At 43.8% G+C, this 23,449-nt stretch overlaps 4 protein-coding genes across 6 annotated transcripts in view; all 4 read right to left on the reverse strand.

The window, feature by feature from the left end:
• Window positions 1-22,603, reverse strand: LOC121599264 (homeobox protein vnd-like). 3 transcript variants are annotated; one of them, XM_041926947.1, is made up of 3 exons: window positions 22,540-22,603; window positions 1,051-1,568; window positions 1-987 (listed from the first exon to the last, which is right to left on the reverse strand). In XM_041926947.1, the coding sequence occupies exons 2-3, from the start codon at window positions 1,553-1,555 to the stop codon at window positions 137-139; spliced, it is 1,356 nt and encodes a 451-aa protein (XP_041782881.1). In that variant the 5' UTR covers window positions 1,556-1,568; window positions 22,540-22,603; the 3' UTR covers window positions 1-136. The 3 variants fall into 3 exon arrangements, with proteins under 3 accessions (XP_041782881.1, XP_041782879.1, XP_041782880.1); XM_041926945.1 differs by lacking the exon at window positions 22,540-22,603 and adding an exon at window positions 15,280-15,780; XM_041926946.1 differs by lacking the exon at window positions 22,540-22,603 and adding an exon at window positions 3,350-3,573.
• Window positions 9,071-11,918, reverse strand: LOC121599266 (angiopoietin-related protein 1-like). The gene has a single exon (XM_041926949.1). It carries the CDS (start codon window positions 11,719-11,721, stop codon window positions 10,762-10,764), a length of 960 nt encoding a protein of 319 aa, XP_041782883.1. The 5' UTR covers window positions 11,722-11,918; the 3' UTR covers window positions 9,071-10,761.
• Window positions 12,337-14,159, reverse strand: LOC121599265 (angiopoietin-1-like). Its single transcript, XM_041926948.1, has one exon. The coding sequence runs from the start codon at window positions 14,116-14,118 to the stop codon at window positions 13,132-13,134; it is 987 nt and encodes a 328-aa protein (XP_041782882.1). The 5' UTR covers window positions 14,119-14,159; the 3' UTR covers window positions 12,337-13,131.
• The window catches only part of LOC121599267 (ADP-ribosylation factor-like protein 5B), an 8,022-nt gene continuing 7,130 nt past the window's right edge, over window positions 22,558-23,449 (reverse strand). Inside the window, exons 4-6 of the mRNA XM_041926950.1 lie at window positions 23,181-23,306; window positions 22,981-23,090; window positions 22,558-22,895 (exon numbers count right to left, since the gene is read on the reverse strand). Of these exons, the coding sequence (XP_041782884.1) occupies window positions 22,847-22,895; window positions 22,981-23,090; window positions 23,181-23,306 (285 nt within the window). The 3' untranslated portion in view covers window positions 22,558-22,846. The remainder of the gene's footprint in view (window positions 22,896-22,980; window positions 23,091-23,180; window positions 23,307-23,449) is intronic.

Here is a 23,449-nt window from a genome sequence, read left to right on the forward strand (position 1 = left end):
CTCTGAGCCTTCCTTTTATTAAAGAAACAATCATAAAGTATCATCTTTTCCTTTAACTAATTAAATAAAATTGCACTCTTTATTCGAAAAATTCGATTTCGGAACTGTCCCGGCCTCTCAAATAGGCTCACCGGCGTCACCACATGCGCGGCGAGGAACCGTGACCACCGGGAAGCATTCCACCACTGCCCGGTGTCTGCAACCCCGAACTATGTACCCCGTGGAACGGTGTGTGATGAAAGTGTGCTGCCGCCGACGCCGCCGCGTGTTGATGCGCATGGGGATGTCCTTGTTGTTGCTGCTGCTGCACTTGCTGCTGCTGTTGCGTATGGTGATGCGTATGCTGTAGCACCTCCGGGCAGGGTTTGCCGTCCCGCACCAGCACCGGCGGATTGATCTTCTTCGGTGGACTACCACCGAGCACGTTCGGTGGCGGTGCGCCATAGCACGAGCTTTTCTCCGTCTGGGCACGCTTCGTTTTGTAGCGATGGTTTTGGAACCAAATCTTAACCTGCGTGGGCGTGAGGTTTATCATGCTCGCCAGATGTTCCCGCTCGGGGGCGGACAGGTAGCGGGCTTGTTTGAAGCGTCGCTCCAGCTCGAACGTTTGTGACTTGGAGAAGAGAATGCGTCGCTTTCGCTTCTTGTGGCCACCGCCGGTGCCGCAGCCGGACTCTCCACGGTGTCCTCCCGACCGGCTGGCCCTCGGACCCGGTGAGTCCAGATCGTCAGGGGTGTCGTCTGGGGTGTGATGGTTGTTGTTGTTGTTGTTGTTCGTGTCGACGGAACATTCTGGATCGAGCGAAGGCCCGTCGGACTCGAGCGCTACCAACCGATCGGACGCTTCGTTGACAACGCGCGGGATGTTGCTGTAGCTGGCAAGGGAGTAAAGTTCCGGCCCGGGCGAGGTACTGTCTGGACTGAGCTGCTGATTGCTGCTGTTTGCTGCTGTCTCGCTCGGTGTGCTGTGTTGAATAACTGATGGAACTGTAATTGAACAAACCCATTGTTTATCTAATTCCTCGATAAATTTACACCGCCCTTCCTTACCATAATCCAAATTAACGCCACCATAGGTATAGGACGATCGGGGCGGTTCCGAGACCACGCCGGATGACCCCAATGCTGCACTACCTCCTCCAAAGAGATGGTGGGCATGGTGCGAATAGGAATAGTACGGTGGCGGATCGTACGGTATCCCAGTGCCAATCGCGGATGGATTAAGGACGGGCTGCAGTGGCAAGCAGGAAGCGGTCTGTGAGGACATTGTACCGTACGGCAGGGCAGCAGATTGGTCGTCCGGGTAGCTCGTGGGTGCGGTAACATCAAGCGATGGTTGGGTGGCATGCTGTTGCGACTCAAGCTCGGCGATTGTGAACGGATATGCGGACGGATGGGGCGCGTGAGGTTGCAGTACGGTCGAGGAGGATAGGCTGGCAACGGATGGTTGGTCTTTGGGGGCGGGTTGATCCTGGTGCTGATGCTGCTGACTGTTCAGCTCGAGGATGTTGCTGATGTGAAAACGTTGCGAGCGCTGTGATGGAGCCATGCGCATACTATCCAGGATGCTGCCCGGTGGGGAAGATTGAAGGAAGAATTAGAACCATGTAAGGATGGGTAAATAAGGGCATAATCTGAGGCTAAAATTGGGTCATAATGGAAGAGAGTCAGAGTTGTCATGGACTGTCTGGAGTGCATCCATAGTAGTTCGACTGTAACCACCGTCGGACGTTCCACTCGGACTCGGAGCTGTCCTGAGTCTGCGTGAGACGTACGGAGACGGCACTATCTGTTGTCGGCTGGCATCTAAATCGGTTAGAATCGGCTCAGAGGAGGCCAGTGATCGGCAAATAATGGCGCACAATCCACATACTGGTCTTTACAGCCTCTTTGGAGGCACTGACTGTGGCGCACACTAGCTCCGACCGATTCCGGTCTGTTCCGCAAAATGCTTATCGTGTATTCCGCAAATTGCTTCAATGGGCTTTACAATGCTTACTTAAAACTACCAAATAAGGATTGAGGGATGGGAAAGATATGTGTTGAGAATAGATTAGGAAGAATCCTGTAAGAGAGCATGAAAGCGGGATAGACACAGATTGTAGTACTTGTTAAAGGACTCGTACGCTTTAAGCCACGGGTCGTTCTGAGCAAAAGTATAACGTATACGAGGTGTTAAAATGGGAGGTCTGTCACGAAGACAACGAGAAGGAGCATACAGCGGAATATTAGACAGTAGAGAAGGAGCATCAATATGAGTGGTAAGTAAACTGGAGATGATCAAAGCCTGAGTATGTGAATGACGAGTCTTGATGTCAGTCAAACCCTACAACAGGCAACGCACCGAGCATTGAGGCATGTTGCTATTATTGTAGCCATGTAGGAATCTTCGCAATGCGATACGAGAGAAATTTCTTTGAAAGGCTTGAGATGAGCCTTTGCATGGCTGTATATGCTCCTTGAACAAGAGGTCGCCATCAAACCATACTTCCAGATTCTTCGCGGAATATACTCTATTTAAAGTTGCCACATCACGTTGCATTTTGCAGGACAGAGGGTCAAGCCGTTCATATGGTGCCCAATATACGCACCCAGAACATATTGCTTATCATTAAAAATTTTGATAATGTAAATTGGATACAGGGTTTCCCACGATTTATTGGTCAGTTCCCATGATTTTTTGGTTCGTTCCCATAAGTAATTGGTATCGTCCAATTGGATATCAATACAAATAAACCAAAAAATTCTGGAAAATGGCCAAAAATCGTGGGAACGCACCAAAAAAATATGGGAACCAACCAAAAATTGATGGGAACCAACCAATAAATTGTGGAAAATCCTGTAAAGATAAAGATATTCACAACAATATTAAGTTATTCGGAGCAATACCATCAATAACTATTACAGAATTATGTATTCAACTTTAGCGGTTGAACTGTTGGGAACACACGTGTGGCGTAATTTACTGCGTTATTTGTTTTTCTGAGCAAGAAATGTGTCACAAAGTTGTAAATATTTTAACAACACTTGTGCCACAAAATTCAAATTTAAATTAAACAACAATCTCCTCCAAAAACTTCCAAAAAGCCATTCAATATGGCGTTTGATAATTCATTTAGTAATGATTCAATAACTAGTAACACCACCCAACTGTACATGCATGTCACACACACACAAACACCCATCCCCACTTCCACAGCACACGTTCCTAATCAAACCGTCGTTTATCGCTTATCGGCACCACACTCCGCCAATGGTTGGCACGTTTCGGTGCGCACCTTAATCCTAATCACCGTTTGCTATCAGCTATTCTAACCATACAAACACATACACACACGCGTGTGCTTACCGTGGAATGGAAGAGTTGAGCACGATCGGGTACAGGGCGGCCCGCAGCAGGCTGTGATTGAGCGTGGCGGCGGGCATAAAGATTGGCGCCCAGGACAGGAAGGGAGCACATTTTGTGAGCAGCTTTTCTAGCCGCGGATCGGTCACTTTTTCCTTCGCCAGTGTGGTCACTTTTCACCGGTCACTTGGATACACTTCGACGGTCGGCTCTCGCACCGGTTGTAGTAGTGGATCGGTTGCGGATCTACGCGCTACTGAGTGTGTGCCGTTGTCGGTTGCCTTGGTAGGACCACAGCCAAGGCAAGGATAGTAAAAAGGACTCAAAGTACGATTGTGCGCGGTAACGCCGCACCGTGTGGCTCCCTACGCTTCGCACATTATTTTTTTTCTTCATATTTTAAACATTTTCTTATATAACTCCTATGCAAATTGTTCAAATCTACCTTTAAGACATTAATTTTTCTTTTTTCAACTCATAAAAATACCCCTAAATGAGGTTACTTATCAAGGAGCTAGCGTTACATTTGCACCGCAACTGGAAGTCTATTCTGGAAGTGTCTTGTAGACACGCCCCTTTCCTGGAAAGAAGGCGTATCATGGCGGATGTCGCAACTCTTGGCGGGAAAATTGAATTACGCGTAGCAGTTTTATTCTTTGTTTTATTTCGGTTTTATTTCTATATTATATTTTTAGTGCAATTTGTATAGTTTTTTTTGTATTTTTTTAGCGTTTTTTTGTATAAAATTTTAAATTTCTGCAATCGACAGGACCTATCTACTTCGGACAACAAAACAATTGTATAAACAATTCCACTTAATTCCCTCAATGTATAAAGGAAATAAATTCCCCACAATTAATTAAATCAATGAAAATAGTTTCTACCTGAAAAAAGACTTCAAATGCTGGCAATCGGATTAACCATAAATCACTGCAGGTGATGCCATATTGATTCTACACCAGCACTCCTCTCGAAAGTCTTCAAATGCCACTCAACCATCGCATGCAATGCCCGTCTAGCGGAGTGCATCTAAACAAGTTACCCCATATTAAACTCCCATGAAAGTCGACAGCAAAACTCAACTTGGTGAACATAACCAAAAAAAAAAAAAAAAGACACACTGGCAGCAATGCAGAAGAGCGATAAATCTATCACACGTATGCACGCTTTGCTCGTATGCTCCTGCGCACACATGTTTGCATGAAGTTGCTCACTTGCGTTTTAAGGATCCATGGGTCCATGTAAACCCTCTCTCCGGTACCAAGGTGCAATGAAGTAGTAGTGAAGCTTTTGAAAGTTAGAAGCTCCTCAATGTACCATACTTGGAATACTCAGTTGTGTCTGTCTATTTCTGCTGTTTTTTTTTGCGCTATCTCTTGCGTGCTGACAACGAATCGGATTATCGACCAAAAAAAGACAGTGAACTGAGAAAGTCATATTTTGCATGCCAAAGCACCATTTCGATTGCGCACTACACTTGACGGGAAAGAAGTAGAAACCTCAACCACGTGCCTGAGGCCCCCCAAAAAACAGGGGGTTCCCAAGTAACAACCGCGCGTTTTAATGCGCTCATCGTCTGCTTCGCGAGGGTTCACTGAAGCGTATCCTGCTCTCGCGTACGCCACGCCATCCTCATCATCAGCAAACAGTGTTCGCATAAACAATCATAAATATTTCATAATTACGGATGAGCATGTAAACGGTCGTTAAAATAGACACACACACACATACAGATACAAAACTGCGCTATCCAACGTCATCGAAAGTGGGACCATTTGGCTGTTACATTGGCGTTCCCCATAACGGTTGGGTGCGCTGTTGAAATTAGTTTGTTAGAAAAGCAATGCGCGCCTGTTCCCACGGCTATCACGGCTACCCTGGACCTGGAAGGTTTCCGGTGAGGGCCTGTGTGAGGGCCGATTACAGTCCGGTTTCCCTGTTTCCCACAACTCGTTCGTTACCCACGAACAAAAGTGGTGCACTCATGCCAGTGCACAACGAATAACGTAGACAGAAGTTAATTTGCCCTCTTATGGGGAGGGATTGCACTTCTTAGCATATCATCTACGTGGCCACAAATCAGCGGCACCGTGCTGCAGCTTGCACTTGCACACCCGAATGCACTTCGGTTTGTCAAGCTCTATTGTTACCCGTTCAATTACTAAACGTGACTTCCTTAGCCTAGGGAAGCTCCGCAGCACAGCTTTTGGGATAAGTAGGTTTTGCACATCAACAACCTCCTGAGCCGCGTGTGCTCGAGTTGGAGAGAGTTCAAGAAGGAGGGGGGGGGGAGGAGGTTCGTGGGAACTTTGTAATTGGTTTTTTAAACAATCGCATTCTGTTATTTCTCGATTGGCTGGGTTGGGCCTTTTGGCGGCTTGTTTGTTTTGGGAAGGGTTTTGAGACTCGGATTTCGGTTGGTGATGTCCTAAAATAGTCAATTAGGCTAGAGCAAAGGTTATGATTTAAATTTCTTTTAGTTATTAACTTTTTTTTTCGACATTTAGTTAATTTTTTAAAATTAGTACTCATAAAAAAGCTCCAAAACTTAACCTAAGTAAAAACAAATTTTTTGAAGTTTATTTATTACCTAAAAATTACCAAAAATAACTTTCCCATTTCCCTCAAAAAACATCAAACTGCTTCAAACCAGAAACGATATTAAATGAGCACGCCATGGAACGATTCGTCATCGCTAAATGTAGCCGCTAAATTGGGGTGGGGGGTGGGAGGGGGGTGTCTCAGCAGCTAGTCAAAAGACTCGCAAAAAAACACATAACCGAAACTGGCGTATAATGGATCCGCTCAGAAATGGATGATTCCTACTGCTCAATTTGCTACATTGTAACCGCGTCACGCGTCAGTCGTAAGAAGAAAAAAAACGTCAGAAGGTCGTTTACGGTTTTTGTTTTGGCCCAGGCCGCTCGTGTTCGTGCCCCCGATCGAAACCACAATTATTGATATAAGCCTAATTTGATTTGTTCGGCTGCGGGCTTTCCGGAGGCGCATTTCTATTTGCGGTGCGCGACAGGAGCGTGAAATTTGATTGTCATTTTAAATTAACATTCGATGGATTTATTGGGAAACGATTTATTGGTGCCCAGTTTTACAGGAAGGATAACAATGTACGGTGTATGTTGAAAGCTTCGAGGGAAACTTCAAATAGATGCTAAATATTTGCGTAAAAAATGTATATAATTATTTCATTGCATTTATGCTTTCCTAGTTTACTAAACTTCGCGGATCATCATTCTCGTGAACACCAATCTTTGTAGAGAAAATACGCCATTGTGCCTAAATATATACATTATGCGGTCTATATATCTCGTACGGAATCCATTTAAATTTGTTGACCTACAAGGGTCCATCCACCATCCTCCTTCACAGTCACCATCCCTTGTTGCACCATTGTTCCGATCCTTTGTAGTAAACTTCTTGCTCACGAGGCTGCTCATAAGGTCGTCTGCCGTTCCTGTGTAATGCCGAAGCTTCTTCAACGTGTACTGCTCAGCCTCACTGCCGATCTCGAACTCATCGTACCGTGCGTACGCCGTGTTTTCAGCAGCATCTTTCAGCTCCACCAACAGCTCGTACTGTCTGGCCGAAGTCAACCGATGCAAATGCTCCAGCCCAAACCAGAACTCACCATCAACTCTTCCAAACCCGTTCCGATACTCGCTCCAGTTGCGGTTAAAGTTCATTCGTTCGTCCGTGTTACGGTGCTGGATAACTAACCAACCTCCTCCGAAATTGGACTGTTTAACACAATATCCCAAGAATGGTTCATCATGCGCCGTAGGCTGTATTAAGAATTTTCCCGACTGCTCCTGCCCAGCCGCCTTGCACGATCGCGACGAGATGCTTGCCAGCTCTAGCCCTGAGCTAAACTTAAACCGTGCTATATCTTCCTTTGATGATAGGGCTTGAATATCGTTCCACAACTTCCCTTGTTGTGCCCAGGCTGTCTGCAGGGAGAGCGTCTTGTGCGTCTGCGCCTGCAGTGCGGCTAGCTGACGCTCGATCGTGCGATCCTGCTGATTGATGGCTTTGGATAGCTTCTGCTCAGTCTCAAGAAGCTTATCCTGCAGGTGCTCTAGTTTGGCTGCTAACACTTCGAAGCCAAAGCCGGTAAGCGATGATGTTGTGCCTTTGCTACACTGGACTTTTGTGGTAAGTAATGAAATTAGCACAAGACACAAGGCGATTTTAGAACCGTCCATGGTGAGCTAGGGACCGACGACTATGAATGAAACTGAACAGACGACTATTATGCCGTTCTCTTTTATAGTGAAAGAATGGGATAGAATAACTCGATAAATTGCACAAGAAGAAGTGCTTATCAGTAACCTACCCATGCAATGGCGACCAAAATGACCAATCTGTGTAAGCGGGCTTCGTTTTCTTGCGAAGCTCTCTGTCATTCTGCCAGACGGTTAGTTATCTCCTAATTTTGCAACACTTTTTCCCGGAATGGAGATTTTTTTAGCATCCATTCTAACCAACGAAGTCAAGCTTATGAATCATTGTATCGTATCTCTTCTGCCAGCATGATTGTTTGTGTTTTGCACGAGCGGCGTTTGATAAACGTTTCAGAAGAGCACGAGGAATGAGGAAGAACTTGTGAATTTAGGGGTGAAATATTGTTTGAAAGATGGCCTATAGACCACATCGTAGTCAAGGTGATCCATAGAGAAGATGATGGATTGTATCTAATAAGACAGACAATATTCAAAAAAATCAATACAAGTGCTCTATATTATATACTATTAAACATATCATTTAATAACCAATGCGATAGCAGAATACAAATGTTCGGCTGCCCTTTGTACTTCCAACTTTACGATGTCTGGAATCAAATGAACTCATGGAGTTAAACTTCAAGATGTGAAAGTGGATGAGGGGAAGAATAACTCAGTACAGCACAAAACAAAGAGCATGTTGTTTTATTATCTGTTTTCATGGTTGAATCAACAATGGTTAAAAGAACTAATGACTCATGCTGAAAGTAATTTTGCCGAAATGTTTGAATTTTTTTTCCGAATTGTGATTTATCGTGAGTTGGTGCTAGTGATATAGATGTCTTTTATGCTCAAAAATGAAATTTATTTAAAAGATCTTCTTTGTCTGACGTTAATAAGTTGGTCTTTACCTTTGGTCAATCTCCCCTCTCTAAATTTAAATCTAATCAATTGACATGATTACTCCTTCTGTACACAGTGAGATCGTTTTATCAGTCCTAACGCAACTAACACCTTCCTTCGCTCCAGGACCCGATGGAATACCATCTACAGTGCTGAAACGTAGTCAAACGACAGTGGCACCTATCCTTGCAAAAATGCTCTATCTCACGCAAATGCTTCTGTGTGTTCTTTTGTCGCTACAGGAGCCCAATTACTGGTAACTACTTCTTAGACGGCACAGCAGTTAATCGACAAAATTATGACAACTCCAGAGGATCAACCATAGGAAATCGACTACTTGGCGTGATTATCCGGACAACTAAAGAATTTCGCAACCCTATGTGCATGTGCATTGGGCGTGATACAGTCGTCAACTCGAACGACTCAATAACATGCCCGCCATGGGTTCAAGCCTAGAATGGACCGTGCCCCCGTAGCAAGGATTGACTATTGGGCGGCGTGGTAATATGAATTAAGCACCGATAGCCTGTATAGGCCGTCATGTCCGCGTAGGACGTTACGCCAAATAGAAGAAGAAGAAGAAGAAGAAGTAGATGTGCATTAAGGCTGTCTGCCACAGTATCGTTCGTTCGGTTCTGGAATATTCGTGCGTAGCCTGGAGCCCGATTACTGCTTCTTCCATTGCTCGACTTCAGGCGATTCAACGAATGCTCACGCGATATGCCTTACGCCTACTCACCTGGCAGGATCGCAATAATTGTATTTATTTATTTATTTGACAATTTTAGGGACTGGTGCTACATAAACTATGACCCTTGCGACTTAAATTATATATGTTAAAACTAATCATGCCTATTACCGAGTGCGTACGTATGTAATATCCTAGTTTTAGATGCTCTGCGTAGACAAATGGAAGTCAAATGATTCGAAATGAGAATTGAACTGTCTGCACATTGTCAATAGAGGGTCGTTGTATGAGGCTAAAGTTATCCTTTACTCATTTTACAAGGATGTACGTTGTCAAGCTCAGGCGCGTCTATCTCATGTTTCAGCAGCTTGGCTATGAACACACTTTGTGCAACTTTTCCGCGATGTTCGAGAGATTGTAACCCAAGCAGCAAACATCGCGTGTCAGGCATATTAAATTTTCCCCTCCAAGGGCATGGCAACGAACCGCAACTCTAGAAAATCTACGTTGCACAGATTCAATTCTACACCACACTACACAGCTAAACTCAAGGATATATCTGACTAGACAGTTACAATGACTTTAAACACAAAGGATCTCTAACTTCAGTAGATTTTCGGATAACGAAACCTAACATTTTGTTTGCTCTTTCAATAATGTTCGCAATATGTGTCCTGAAGGTGAGTTTTTCGTCTAGTTCAACGCCCAGATCCCTCACAACGTTGTAATTGGTCGCACACCATACACAGAATGAGTGGATTATATCCTGTAATCTAATACTGTCGTCACTCTACTAAAAAGCCTCACATCAACCGCGTATAAAAGAAAAGAGCTATCGGGAAACACCCCAAAGGCCAAGGTTGCTTCCCTGTGGTACTCCGGAATGACAACTGATAAGCGACGGAGTTTTGTGGTTAATTTTGACTCGATATGTGCAGCCTACGAGGTAAGATCTGAGCCAGACAATAAGGGGATCCGACCTAATTTACTCTCTTTGGTTAACAGGAACCGATGATCTACTCTATCATACGCGTCTTTGAGCACCTGTGTCCATAGTACGCGAGCAAAAAGAAACGAATTCAGTTAAATTAGTTGTGACAGACCTGCCAGGAAAGAATGATCTTCCTCCGTATGCTGCGCGGTGCCGTCTTCTCGCGTGCCTTGAGCCTCTCTCGGTTAGGAGACGCAATGCACAGTGCTCTTTTATCGCTGGTCTACTAAATGGCTACTAAATGAACTGTGATAATAATCTTGATTTTGCTATGTACTTTTTTTGTGACCCATCTTAATTAGGCTATTCATTGAGTCGTCTACCGTTCCTGTGTAATGCACAAGCTTCTTTTACAAAAACTGCTACACCTCACTGCCGATCTCGAACGCATTATACCGTGCGTACACAGAGTGTCCGTGGAAACAGTATTCACAGATGGAAACAATTTATTGGTGCCCAGTTTTACAGGAAGGATAACAATGTACGGTGTATGTTGAAATCTTCAACGAGGGACGGGAAACTTGAAATAGACGTTAAATATTTGCGTAAAAAACATTAAAGAATTATTTCCTACAATTAATGGTTTCTTAGGTCACTAAACTTCACGAATCATCATTCTCGTGAATACCAATAATTTGCTTAACAAAAGGGCGAAACGTTTGTTGCGGAGTCCATTTATATTTGCAGGCGTACAAGGGTTCATCCACCATCCTCCTTCACAGTCACCATCCCTTGTTGTACCATTGTTTCGATCCCTCGTCGTAAACTTCTTGCTCACTTGACTGCTCATCAAGTCGTGCGCCGTTCCTGTGTAATGCCCAAGCTTCTTCAACGAATACTGCTCCACCTCACTGCCGATCTCGAACGCACTATACCGTGCATGCTCGGAGTTTCCTAAAGCATATTTCAGCTCCACCAACAGCTCGTACTGTCTGGCCGAAGTCAACCGATGCAAATGCTCCAGCCCAAACCAGAACTCACCATCAACTCTTCCAAACCCGTTCCGATACTCGCTCCAGTTGCGGTTAAAGTTCATTCGTTCGTCCGTGTTACGGTGTTGGATAACTAACCAACCTCCTCCGAAATTGGACTGTTGAACACAATATCCCAAGAATGGTTCATCATGCGCCGTAGGCTGTATTAAGAATTTGCCCGACTGCTCCTGCCCAGCCGCCTTGCACGATCGCGACGAGATGCTGGCCAGCTCTAGCCCTGAGCTAAGCTTAAACCGTGCTATATCTTCCTTTGATGATAGGGCTTGAATATCGTTCCACAACTTCCCTTGTTGTGCCCAGGCTGTCTGCAGGGAGAGCGTCTTGTGCGACTGCGCCTGCAGTGCGGCTAGCTGACGCTCGATCGTGCGATCCTGCTGATTGATGGCTTTGGATAGCTTCTGCTCAGTCTCGAGAAGCTTGTCCTGCAGGTGCTCAAGTTTGGCTACTAACACTTCGAAGCCAAAGCCGGTAAGCGATGATGCTGTACCATTGATACACTGGACTTTTGCGGTATATAATGAAATTAGCACAAAACACAAGGCGATTTTAGAACCGTCCATGGTGAGCTAGGGACCGACGACTATGCTTGTACCGAATGAAACTGAACAGACGGCTATTATGCCGCTCTCTTTTATTGTGAACGAATGGGATAGAACAACTCAAAACATTGCATCAGAAGAAGGGCTTATCGCAGTGGCTTACCGCAGCAATGACGATAAAAAATAGAAAAGGGGATTCCCTTAGGGGCTTACAGGGTTTTCCGAGGATTATATAGACATGTTCAGCGAGTTGTAGATTCGTTCAGGCATATAATAGACTCTTTCAGCGAGATATAGAATTGTTCGGAAGTAGACGTTGACATGTTCAGCGATTCTGTAGTGCTGTCATTTGTTTTGTTTACACACTGTGCCGCAGGGTTCAATTTTTCATTCTTAAATGTCCTAAAAATAGCTAATAATCATTCCTCAAGCTGTTTAATACATGAATTAGTTGAAAAAAGCATATTTTTTCGAAAACCGTTTGTTTACCTCCTGATGAAAACGATCCAAGCTGCAGTCCAAGGGGCACGAAAGTGACAGCTCTACAGTATAACCGAACATGTCAACGCCTACTTCCGAACAATTCTATATCTCGCTGAAAGAGTCTATTATATGCCTGAACGAATCTACAACTCGCTGAACATGTCTATATAATCCTCAAAACCCTGTACCGCAGCAATGACACGAACTGGTAAAGGGTATCCCCGCACATTTATTTTAACCGCTTTTCGTTTTCTGCCAATGCTCCAGTAATTCTGCCAGATCGCTTGTTATCACTTAGTGTTGCACTACTCTCCACATCTCCAATTCATCCTAGCAACAAATAGTAACAGAGGAGAGCGCAATCTACAGCGTTAAGTGCATTCGAGAAAGTTGGTGAGAATAATGCTCGCAAAACACGGCGATGTGATGACCATTACAATTCCATAGCCAAAAGTAAGTGATTTCAATAAAAAAAGTGTAATAAATAGCTTTTTTTAATAAATAATATATATTTAAATTTTGCGGCGTCTGATAAAGATATCAGAAGATCTTTTGAAGAATTGGCGATTTTCGGTTGAAATTTTAATGGAGATAGATTAATTTAATTGAGATAGGCCCTTTAGCTCAAATCGTAGTTATAGTGTTAGATCTGTAGAGGGGACGATAGATTTTAAGAAATAAACAAGAAACATTTCCTTTAAAAGAGTTCAACAAATACATCATTTAATGGCCGATACGATAGCAGAAGGCAAACGTCTTGTACTTCCAACTTCATGATGTCCAGATGGATGGAAACAATTGGCACAGTTTAAGGAAGGATAACAATGTACGGTGTATATTGAAAGCTTGGAGCAATCATTGAAATAGATGTTAAATATTTGGCTATAAAGTATAAAAATTGTGTATTTTTATGGGTTTGTTTCCTTACACTGATGCTTTCCTAGGGCGCTAAACTTCACGGATCATCATTCTCGTGAATACCAATTTTTTAATAGAAAATGTGTTATTTTCGCTAAACATATACACTAAGCGGTGGTCTTTATTACTCAGACGCCCATTTATATTTGTAGGCGTACAAGGGTCCAACCACCATCCTCCTTCACAGTCACCATCCCTTGTTGCACCATTGTTCCGATCCTTTGTAGTAAATTTCTTGCTCACGAGGTTGCTCATAAGGTCGTCTGCCGTTCCTGTGTAATTCCCAAGCTTCTTCAACGTGTACTGCTCCACCTCACTGCCGATCTCGAAGTCATCGTACCGTGCGTACGCCGTGTTTCCAGCAGTATCTTTCAGCTCAATTAATAGCTCGTGCTTTCGTGCTCTGGTAGTCCGGTGTAACGTCTCTAAGCCGAGCCAAACATCTTCCTCGACGCTTCCGAACCCGTTCCGATACTCGCTCCAGTTGCGGTCAAAGTCCAGCCTTCTGTTGTTGCGATGCTGGATAACTAACCAGCATCCTCCAAAACTGTACTGTTGAACACAATATCCCAAGAATGGTTCATCATGCTCCGTAGGTTGTATTAAGAATTTGCCCGACTGCTCCTGCCCAGCCGCCTTGCACGAGCGCGACGAGATGCTGGCCAGATCTAGCCCTGAGCTAAGCTTAAACCGTTCTAAGTCTTCCTTTGATGATAGGGCTTGAATATCCTTCCACAACTTCGTCTTTTGCGCCCAGGCTGTCTGCAGGGAGAGCGTTTTGTGCGTCTGCACCTGAAGTACGGCTAGCTGACGTTCGATCGTGCGATCCTGCTGTTTGATGGCTTTGGATAGCTTCTGCTCAGTCTCGAGAAGCTTGTCCTGCAGGTGCTCAAGTTTGGCTGCTAACACTTCGAAGCCAAAGCCGGTAAGCGATGATGCTGTACCATTGCTACACTGGACTTTTGCAGCTGGTAATGATATTAGCACAAAATATAACAACACTTTCAGTCGGTACATGGCGTAACACTTGTAAGATTCCAACGACTAACTATACTTGCTGTTGATTTAAACTAAACGCACGGCTCACATGCCGGTCGCTTTTTATAGTGGACTAGGAGCGGGTAGAACAGCTAAGAAACCATTGGATAAGAGCTTATCAGTGTGTGTTGAAATGTAGCATTAAAAAATAACCAGCAAACCTAACCACGGTCAACAAAGTTGACACCAAAAACATGGAAAGGAATAATCTCTTCAAAGGCATCGAGGCTTGTTGTGTTGTGTAACCACCGTTTGATAAACGTATGAAAAGATCACGAGAAACTGGGTGAACTTCACCGCAAGAGAAGAAAACATCGAGAGAAATTTAAGTCATACCATATCAAGTGTAGAATGGTGTTTTTGGATCCAGTGCCAAAGGTCACAAGGTGATAAGAGGTTCACCAAACTGCTCTTATTCGAATCTTTCAACACAAATTATTTCTCTTTCTTAGAAATAAAACTCCACAGCAATGAACTCTTGAAGAATTCTGGCTGGAATTTCGATGATTACCGGCTCGCAAGAGTGGCCTTGCCGCTATTCCCTTTCGCACGCCCAACATAAAGACCCCTTTTGTAAGGTCAAGGCCGTAAAGCGATAAGGGGAATACGCCAAGGCAATGCTTATCCGACGATGCCTTGAAGCGCGAAAAACGAATCCCACAAATCACAACCACTCCGTACAAGAATTTATGATCCTCCAGCACGCTACCACTGCCAATTAGGTCTCTGGAGCCACTTGAGAAGATATAGCTTCAGTTTCCGGCACCGAACATCACCAAAAATTCAATCCCAAAATCAAACCACTACTTCAAGTACCATCAAAATCCGTTAACAATCTGCTACACCAGAAGCGCCCCACAAAAACCCCAGATTGTTATAACTTTTACGATCTGCCTTCATTGCCACCCGAAGCCTGACGTTTAATTGCCTATCGGACGGCAAAGATTAGATTGTTCCAGAGACAGCCCCGTACTAAGCCGCTGCACACTGACTGCACTAATCTCCCTAACGAAATCTCTACAAACATCGGCTCGCGTGTGCAGATCATAAATAATCTTGTCATAAAATTTCGATAAAATAGGTGGTTCATCACCATTCATCCCTTCATTCACGTGGTGGTGATGCCTGCCCAATACTTACTCCGTCCGATAATCACACTCCGGTGCATAGTAGTCCGGTGGGAAGATGTGAAAGTTTGCATCGTAACCCTCGTCCGGGGCGTGTAGGCCCGTGTAGGGATAGTATGGCGTTGCCGATGGTTGGCTGGCGGGTAATCCGTTAGCTCCTTGGCTCATGCTGCCTGTTCTGGCACTGGTTATTGCCAAGTCTGTTGGCACTTTTAAGAGAGGCACACGTTAAGACCTAAGTAACTTCTCACAGATCTCCTCGAGGAGCATCGCTCGTATTTGAATGATTTCAATGCAACCAAACTAACACAAAACAGTTTAAAACGATCTGTTTCACACTTAACATAGCACTCTCTCTCTCTCTCTCTCTCTCTCTCTCTTTCTCTCTCTCTCTCTGTACTCACTTAGCTACCTTAGCTACTGACCGATCGATCAGTTACAAGAACCAACCACCAACCTGGCCCAACGAAGACGAATTGATTGGAGCCCAATATTGGCACTACCGGTCGGCACTGTCCCGCGCTATCGTGTGTCGTCAAGCTTTAACTGCTGCATTCACCCGAGCCCCATTTGCACTGTGCAACCAACAAACCATCCTGTGCATCAGACCACCTCCACCCCTACCCACCCAGGGCAAGAGACGCACCTTATTAATACGGCAGTATTTCTCTAATGTTTAATTTCACATTATCAACGATTGATAAAAATGAACGAAGGAGTTGTATGTGTGTGTGTGTGTGTGTGTATGTGCATTGGCTCACTGGAGGCTCTCATACACACACACCCGGATTGGCCGCAGCCCAGTGATTGCCTGCGCTATCTTCTTTATCAGCTTCAGGTTGGAGCTTTTATGGGACACAAACACAGGTGCACTACAAGGGATGCGGAAAGGGCAATGAAAGGGGGAGTCACGCGAGGGGAGGGTTATTGGAAAAATTGTTACTCCCGATCGGCGGCAACAACATGTGGCCAGTAAGATTTTACGTGTTTGGCAAATGTCCTTCAATTAATTTATGCTGTTTATAGTTAAATCAGGATTCAATCAGTTTTAAGGCTTCAAGTAAGGCTTTTCATTTCCATCCAACTTTGTGAATTACTTTTCACTAGTAAACTATAAATAAATTTTCAATAAAGTTAGGTTAAACATGAAGGCTAAGCTTGATTTAAAATGCTTTTAACGGTAACTGATGTTGGCTTTTGTGGTTGATCTAGTTATCCGTGGCTTTTTGCTATCGGCCAATTGAACTAAATTTGGATCGAACAACGGCCTGAGGAGCCTTCTGTCCGTAAGCCTTCTGTCCCTGCTATGATCTTACGATCTACTAGATGTTCGTAGGTTCTGCTTAGGTTTTTGTTTTACTTCAAATTTGCAATTGAAGCATCTGACGGTGAGATAATATTTGGTAAATGATTCCAGGGTCGAAGAATTTAAACAACTATGTATTGTGGAATATTCCTTAAGGGCCACCAAATACAAAGACGAATAGCAATAATAGTAATAATAATAAAAATAAAAATAAAAATAATAATAATAATAATATTAATAATTATAATAATAATAATAATAATAATTATAATAATAATAATAATTATAATAATAATAAATATCATAATAATAATAATAATAATAATTATAATAAATATAATAATAATAATAATAATAATAATATAATAATAATAATAATAATAATAATAATAATAATAATAATAATAATAGTAATAATAATAATATAATGATAATAATAATAATAATAATAATAATAATAATAATAATAATAATAATAATAATAATAATAATAATAAGACGACGACGAAGAATAAAATATAAAGAATAGAAGAAGATAGAATATATCAAGATATTACAGTTTTTTTCCGGTGACCTGTTTCTGTGAAAGTTTAAGTCATTATTGAACTCTCGCAAGATGTTTTTCAATGGCAAAGCTAGCAGGAATATATGACAGCTGTTGAAAAACGTCTCCCGTGCGTTGAATAATGAAGCTCTTAACATTGGCATCATGATTCGAAATATGTGTAAATTGCACTATAAATTATGAATTAAGAAACAATACCTCTCCAGAGGGAAATTTACATTAAGATAACTTGTTTGAGCTTCTACTTGTCGTTAACGATGTAAAAAACAAGCTTCTTTTAATTGTGATTTAAGCTTATGATCCAAATTCTGAAAATTATAGAGAGTAGATGATAGAATTGCTTAGTTTAACAAAAATGTTTAATAAATACGAAATCATCATAATAATTGATATAAAAATTCGACAATGAAAAAAACCGATAATTACAAAAATAAAGCATGAGTTAAGAGAACAAATGATAATTTCATACAATTATTCTGAAGCAGATACAAACGACATCTTTGTACGGTTAATACATTGCAAGACAAAAAGTCCACATTGATACGCAACAAACAAACAAAAAAGCCCTCTGAAAATCTGATCAGTCATCCGATTAACCGCTTCTTATCGTAAAAAAAGAAGATTGCAATAAATTAAAAAAAACTCATCACAATGTTGTTCTCATTCGGATTCGGTGCGATGCGAAACTAGTGTTGCAAGCGCTAATAATTATCACTGCAAGCAAGTGCAGAGATATCATGCGCGGGCTGGCCGCACACGGCCAGAATGCACCAGCATTCAGTCATCGGAAATAACACACATGCACACCACCACCACCACCACCGTTTGCCCAGCGCCTTGTCCTTGCCAATCGATACATTGGCGCATCGGGCGCGATCACATGCACCGACCCGGGGCCCGGGTGCACGGTGCATATATTGGCAACCTGCATTAGCGACTGTCGCCCCCTTATCACAGTGTCGGAACGGACGGATGCGCACCAGCAACGGTGCAATGAAAAAAGAAAACCTCCCAGAAGAAGATGTTAAACTTTACCATCAGTTACTATATAGAGGGAAGGGACTGCATGTGGCCGAGAGAGAGAGAGAGAGAGAAAGAGAGATATGAGCCCAACACGTCCGTCTGGTGCAGTCGTGCAAACAATCGCGAATGCATCGTATAGGACCTGCCCACCAAATCCCCTCGGAGTCCCCAGAGCTGGGCGATTCAATAAGTGAAAAGCCTACCGCGGCACGATTGCAAACTATCGTTTCTGCGATAAGCAACTATCTGGTGCCGACTGCGGTACCCTGTGCGCGCCCTGATAAGGTGTGGGTGCGAACCATCGGCTCGCGGAGCAAAAACACCTGCTGCAACTAAAATGTTTCACCCGAGAACAAAACCCTTCCCAAGTAAGGTCGTAACCATTAAACAAAAAACCCACGCCTTGTCGGCGGTTCTCCACTTCCGGTTTAGGGGAAGAGAATCCATCTACCGTCAAGTGACTGCTACCCTGCTTCTTCTGAAGTATTTTCGGTAGCCAAAGCCACTCGAGGCAGAAAAAAAACGGAGAATAAAAGGTGCGAAACGAAATGCTAATTAATGATATTTACCGTGGCGTGCAAGTGGCCCCAGCAATCGAGCTCGAGCGCACTTTGTTTGCAAATGAAGCCACTTTATGGACGGGCGTTTGACATTTTGCACACCCATTCAGGAGTAGTGCAGGGCACTTCTTGGGCGTTTGATTTTGTACGAGAGAGAGAGAGAGAGACCCTTTCGAGCGGGTGAAGTGAGCTGGTTGTACCCTAAAGGTTCGATGAGTCCTTCTGGCGCTGAGCATAAGGGGCCATCGCCATTGCACAAGCACTCCACCGCTACAGCAGTGTGGTTAATGTATTTGTCAGACCGTTTGTAAAGCGTTATTAATTTAACGCCATTCAATACATGACATGCACACATTACGGATGCAGTACAACAAACTGCCCATTCAAATTGCACCCAGAAGTGCTGCAGGTGTGCGCTAATTTGATTGTGCTCCGGACCCTCTCCATTACTGTTCTTTTTTTTTTTTTGTTGCCCTCAAGAGCGGTTCTTGAGATGAGTTGAAGTTAATTTTACTACAAACAGCTACTAGTACAACTGCTGCGGCGAAGCACTACACCTCCAATCTCGTTCTCTCTCGTCAATTGGAGTGCTCCAGTTGGTTTAAGCAGCATTATTTGCTTACATATCCAACGGGAAGGTGGCTGCTTTTATAAGGTGCGATCCGGAACGATACACTGCTGGCGAGCAGTGATTGTTTCGGGATAAAGGAGCTTTGTGTGGGCACACTTGAGGGTGTTGAGTTAATGCAATCATCCACAAGCATGGATATAATTATTGGAGAGCCTTTTTTTCCTCTTAGCTGCATTGTATAGGTCCTTAAAAGCAAGGGAAAATACATTTAAAAATATTTTGTATAATCGTAACGGTACGACGCAGTTTAAATACGCAAATCACTTCAAACCGCCTGAATGTAGGCAATCCGCATTGCGTGTGCCTGGTCGACTAGCAAATTACAGTGAGTAGCACTGCATTTGGATCAACAAAGTGCAGGTTTTCCCCGATATTACGCTATACTCGAATATACGTAATTTTCTTCATTTGAAAGTTCTTTCAGCAAATATTACTAATTTGACGGATCAAAAGTCAAATGCAAAATAATTTCCCTTTTGGTCTAAATTAAAAAAAAAAACAAACAATTTAAAAGGAACAAAATTGTAATCTTCAATTGAAATCAGATCAAATAACAAATTTAATGGCTTAAACCTACTACTTCAACCAAAATTACACGAAAGCTATCTATAATTTTACTGAAAACTTAGAAATTCGACTTACGCTATTGCCTCCGGTTCGCATTAATAGCGTACAGTTTGTTCCCGAGTTACGCGATTCTCGACTTACGCAGTTTTTTCAATTTTACAGATCAAATGTCAAATCACTGTAATTTGCTTCAAGGATTGTCCAATGCAGGGTAAATTGCATTTTTGCTGATAAATTTAATCCACTAAAAGCCAAAAATATCCTACTGTTCTGCACGAATCGTAAAAAAATTGTGATAAGGTTTAGTGATGGGTAAAGTTGGCAAAAATCCGGAGTCGAATTCGATCCGACTCCGATAAATTCGAAATCGACTCCGGAAGGTAGGTCTGCGCTGCAATATTCGGAGTCGTTTGGAATCGTCCGGTATCGCCACCCGGAGTCGTACCCGTCCGGAGTCGCCCGGAGTCGTCCGGAGTCGTTAGGAGTCACCTGGAGTCGCCCGGAGTCGTTCGGAGTCGTACGGAGTCGTTCGGAGTCGTCCGGAGCCGTCCGGAGTCGGAGTCGTCCAGAGTTGTTCGAAGTCGCGCTGAGGTGGAGTCGTCCGGAATCGTCTGGAGTCCCCCGGAGTCGTTCGGAGTCGGAATCGTCCGGAGTCGTTTGGAATCACCTGGAGTTGGAGTCATCCAGAGTCATTCGGAGTCTTTCGGAATCGTCCAGAGTCGTCTGGAGTCATCCTGATTCGGCTGCAGACAAAGTCATCTGGAGTCGGCCCAGGTCGGCTTGTATAGGAAGTGCACGCGCAAAGTGAAAAACAAAAAACACAACGAAAGGAAATGTCTGATCACAAGCACATTAAACCACACGGCTTCTGTTGACTCCGACCAACTCCAATTCCGAACGACTCTGGACGACTCCGTACCACTGCGAACGACTCCGGACGACTCCGACTCCGGGCGACTCCGGGTGGTTCCGGGCGATTTTGGACGACTCCGGGCGACTCCGGGCGACTCCGGGCGACTCCGGACGGGTCCGGGTGGCTCCGGGCGATTCCGGACGACTCCGGGCAACTCTGAACGACTCCGACTCCGGGCGGATCTAGAGGTTCCATTTTGCCGGAGTCGGAATCGAACTAACAATTCGTGGGTGCGCTCCAGAAGAGCTACATTTAATTAAAAAAAAATGGAGTAATCAAATGAAATTTGGCCGAAAATCGCAAAATTCGACTTACGCGGATTCCTCGGGAACGCACAACCCGCATAACTCGGGAACAGACTGCATATCGAAGAATACTTGTATGTGTTTTTCCTATTAAGTTCGGAAGTACTGGAAAAAGCTCCTTTTTTACATTGTGATGTTAGAGGTTCTTTCGATACGTACATGTATATATATATATTTTGTTACTTTTCATTTGTTTTAACTATATATAATGTAAGTAATTCTCTCATTCTCATTCATTCGACTTCAAGTAGTAGCGTTTACACACCCATCCTTACATACTCGCGCGCACGCACACTGAATCGTTCTCCTACGTCGAGCAACAAGTAAACGTACGGTAGGATTTGATTTACACCCTCACTCAAACGCTTAATCCTCTGTCTGTCTTCTCGTCTCTTTGCTAGTAGTATAACGCTCGAAATGTACAAAAACAAAACCCACTTGACTGTTCGCCGCGACCGATTATTGATGAAATACGTAAGCAAACGCAAGGATAAAACTATACATCGGAAACAGTGATTTAAAGTAGTAAAATGCATCTCTCTCTCTCTCCTCCTAAAGCTCTTGCTCTTTTCACTCGCCTAATTGGATTCCTTGTGAGATAGTTTACTCTTCCCTATAGGCAATCCCTGCCCACCGGAGGAGACGCGATGTGTCTTTTCGTCCGCATCACTATCACTCTTACCTTCCTGCATCGTCCTGCATTTCCCCCCCCCCCTCTATTCTGCTCCGCAAGGTAGTGATTTGGCTACTGAGTTGTTGGAATTTGCATGATGCACTTTGAATCCTTTTTGCACTAACTTAAAGTATTCACCTGTGTCGTAATTAACATTGTATACATTTTGCACGATATTTTGCTAATGAAAAGATCAAATTTTACGTGTGTCTCTCCTCCTCTGTGCAGCACTGTTGCACCGAACAGCCCCCTGTGCTCCTGTGTATGATCGTATTACATTTGGCTAGTTTTATACAACGTTTATCTCTACATCAGGTGTTAATTGAGGGGCGGCGTTTTTCTGCTCTGGGAGCACTCTGAGATGCAGCAGGATTCCTCTTCCTCCCCCTCCTTTGCTTTATCGTCAATCGTTTGAGTGTGTTTATCTTTCACCTAACAATCCCTTACGTCTTAGTTTTCACAGTCGTTGTACTCCCCGGCACACCACAACACGACTGCAAATAAAAATAAGCGCGGAGCGTCTCACATTACTCCGCATAACAACACTTCTACTTTTCTCGCTTCCCTTAGCCTAAAGTTATGCTGCAAATTAGTTATCGCTATCTTACACCAATTGTGTGTGTGTGTAAGTGGCTCGCTGATCATACCTTCGGTGTGCGAGCCGCATATGATCGGATTCGGCACAACAACAACAACATTAAACCTGTACAATCTCATTTACCGTGCTTACCCGGTCTAGAGTTTTTGATGGATCGTTTCGCTAATTACACGTCTCCTCCGCCGACCAGTTCGATTGCCTTCGGTACGGTTTGAATGGAGAGCAGCAGGCGGAGGGGTTTTCCTACTGCCCAGGATACCCTTGCCAAACGTCGTCACAGACGCTTGGTTTGGTTGTGATTTTGTGGGTTTGTTTTTGCCCACCTCTCCATATACTCCATACGGAATAACAATAGAATCACCGAGCAAAGTGCTACCGGTGCGGTGCCGGTCGTCCCCACGGGGTTTACATAGCTGCAGAGCTTTTACACAGGTGGGTGTCATTTCTTCTTGATCCTTTGCGCTATCCATTCTAATCCCTGGTACAAGCTGAAAGCGAGAAAGCGGGTAACGTGGGGGAAAAATGGATTAGTACAAAGTTCTCTTCCATCGCCGTCGTGGTGGTGGTAGTTACCCTTCGCCCGTGAGCGCACAGCAGGACTGTATGTGCCACTGGTGGTTCTTGATGGAGGTAAGGTCTAATTGTTTGGAAATTTCAGCTGCACTCATCGAGTCTTTTAGATCCTGTGCGGGTGTGGAAGTTTAAAATAGGGAAAATAGGTAAAATTCAGCATATAAAAAGAGAGGAAAAGAGAGAGCGCTAGTTTCACTTGCCTGCTTATTTGCGTACACTAATAAACTAGCCTTCGTTAAGTCTTCGTGCTGCAGCATTTTGTACAACTCCTCACGCGTCACCGCTAACCGTTCGCGATCGGTTGAGTCTATTACCATGATGATGAACTGGAATAATTGGGGAATAAAATGCAAAACATTACAAATGAAAATACTGTTAACAGCGCGCTGCGCGTCACTCTGATACGCTCGCCAGAGTTTTAAAACGGCAACCCGGGGCCGTTGGTCACATGTTCGCCGCCACTTAGTGG

Source organism: Anopheles merus, chromosome 3L (genome assembly GCF_017562075.2).
Source record: "Anopheles merus strain MAF chromosome 3L, AmerM5.1, whole genome shotgun sequence".
In the NCBI taxonomy this organism is placed as follows: Eukaryota; Metazoa; Arthropoda; class Insecta; order Diptera; family Culicidae; genus Anopheles; species Anopheles merus.

What these genes read in the sequence shown, in the direction of transcription:
- LOC121599264 (XM_041926945.1), bottom strand. Translation starts at nt 15,434, where the DNA reads ATGAGCCAAGGAGCTAACGGATTACCCGCCAGCCAACCATCGGCAACG. An exon ending in GAGTGTGATTATCGGACGGA is followed by an intron (nt 1,569 to 15,279) that starts GTAAGTATTGGG and finishes CCCACCGGGCAG; the next exon opens with CATCCTGGATAGTATGCGCA. An exon ending in TGGCGTTAATTTGGATTATG is followed by an intron (nt 988 to 1,050) that starts GTAAGGAAGGGC and finishes GTTCAATTACAG; the next exon opens with TTCCATCAGTTATTCAACAC.
- LOC121599265 (XM_041926948.1), bottom strand. Translation starts at nt 14,118, where the DNA reads ATGTACCGACTGAAAGTGTTGTTATATTTTGTGCTAATATCATTACCA.
- LOC121599266 (XM_041926949.1), bottom strand. Translation starts at nt 11,721, where the DNA reads ATGGACGGTTCTAAAATCGCCTTGTGTTTTGTGCTAATTTCATTATAT.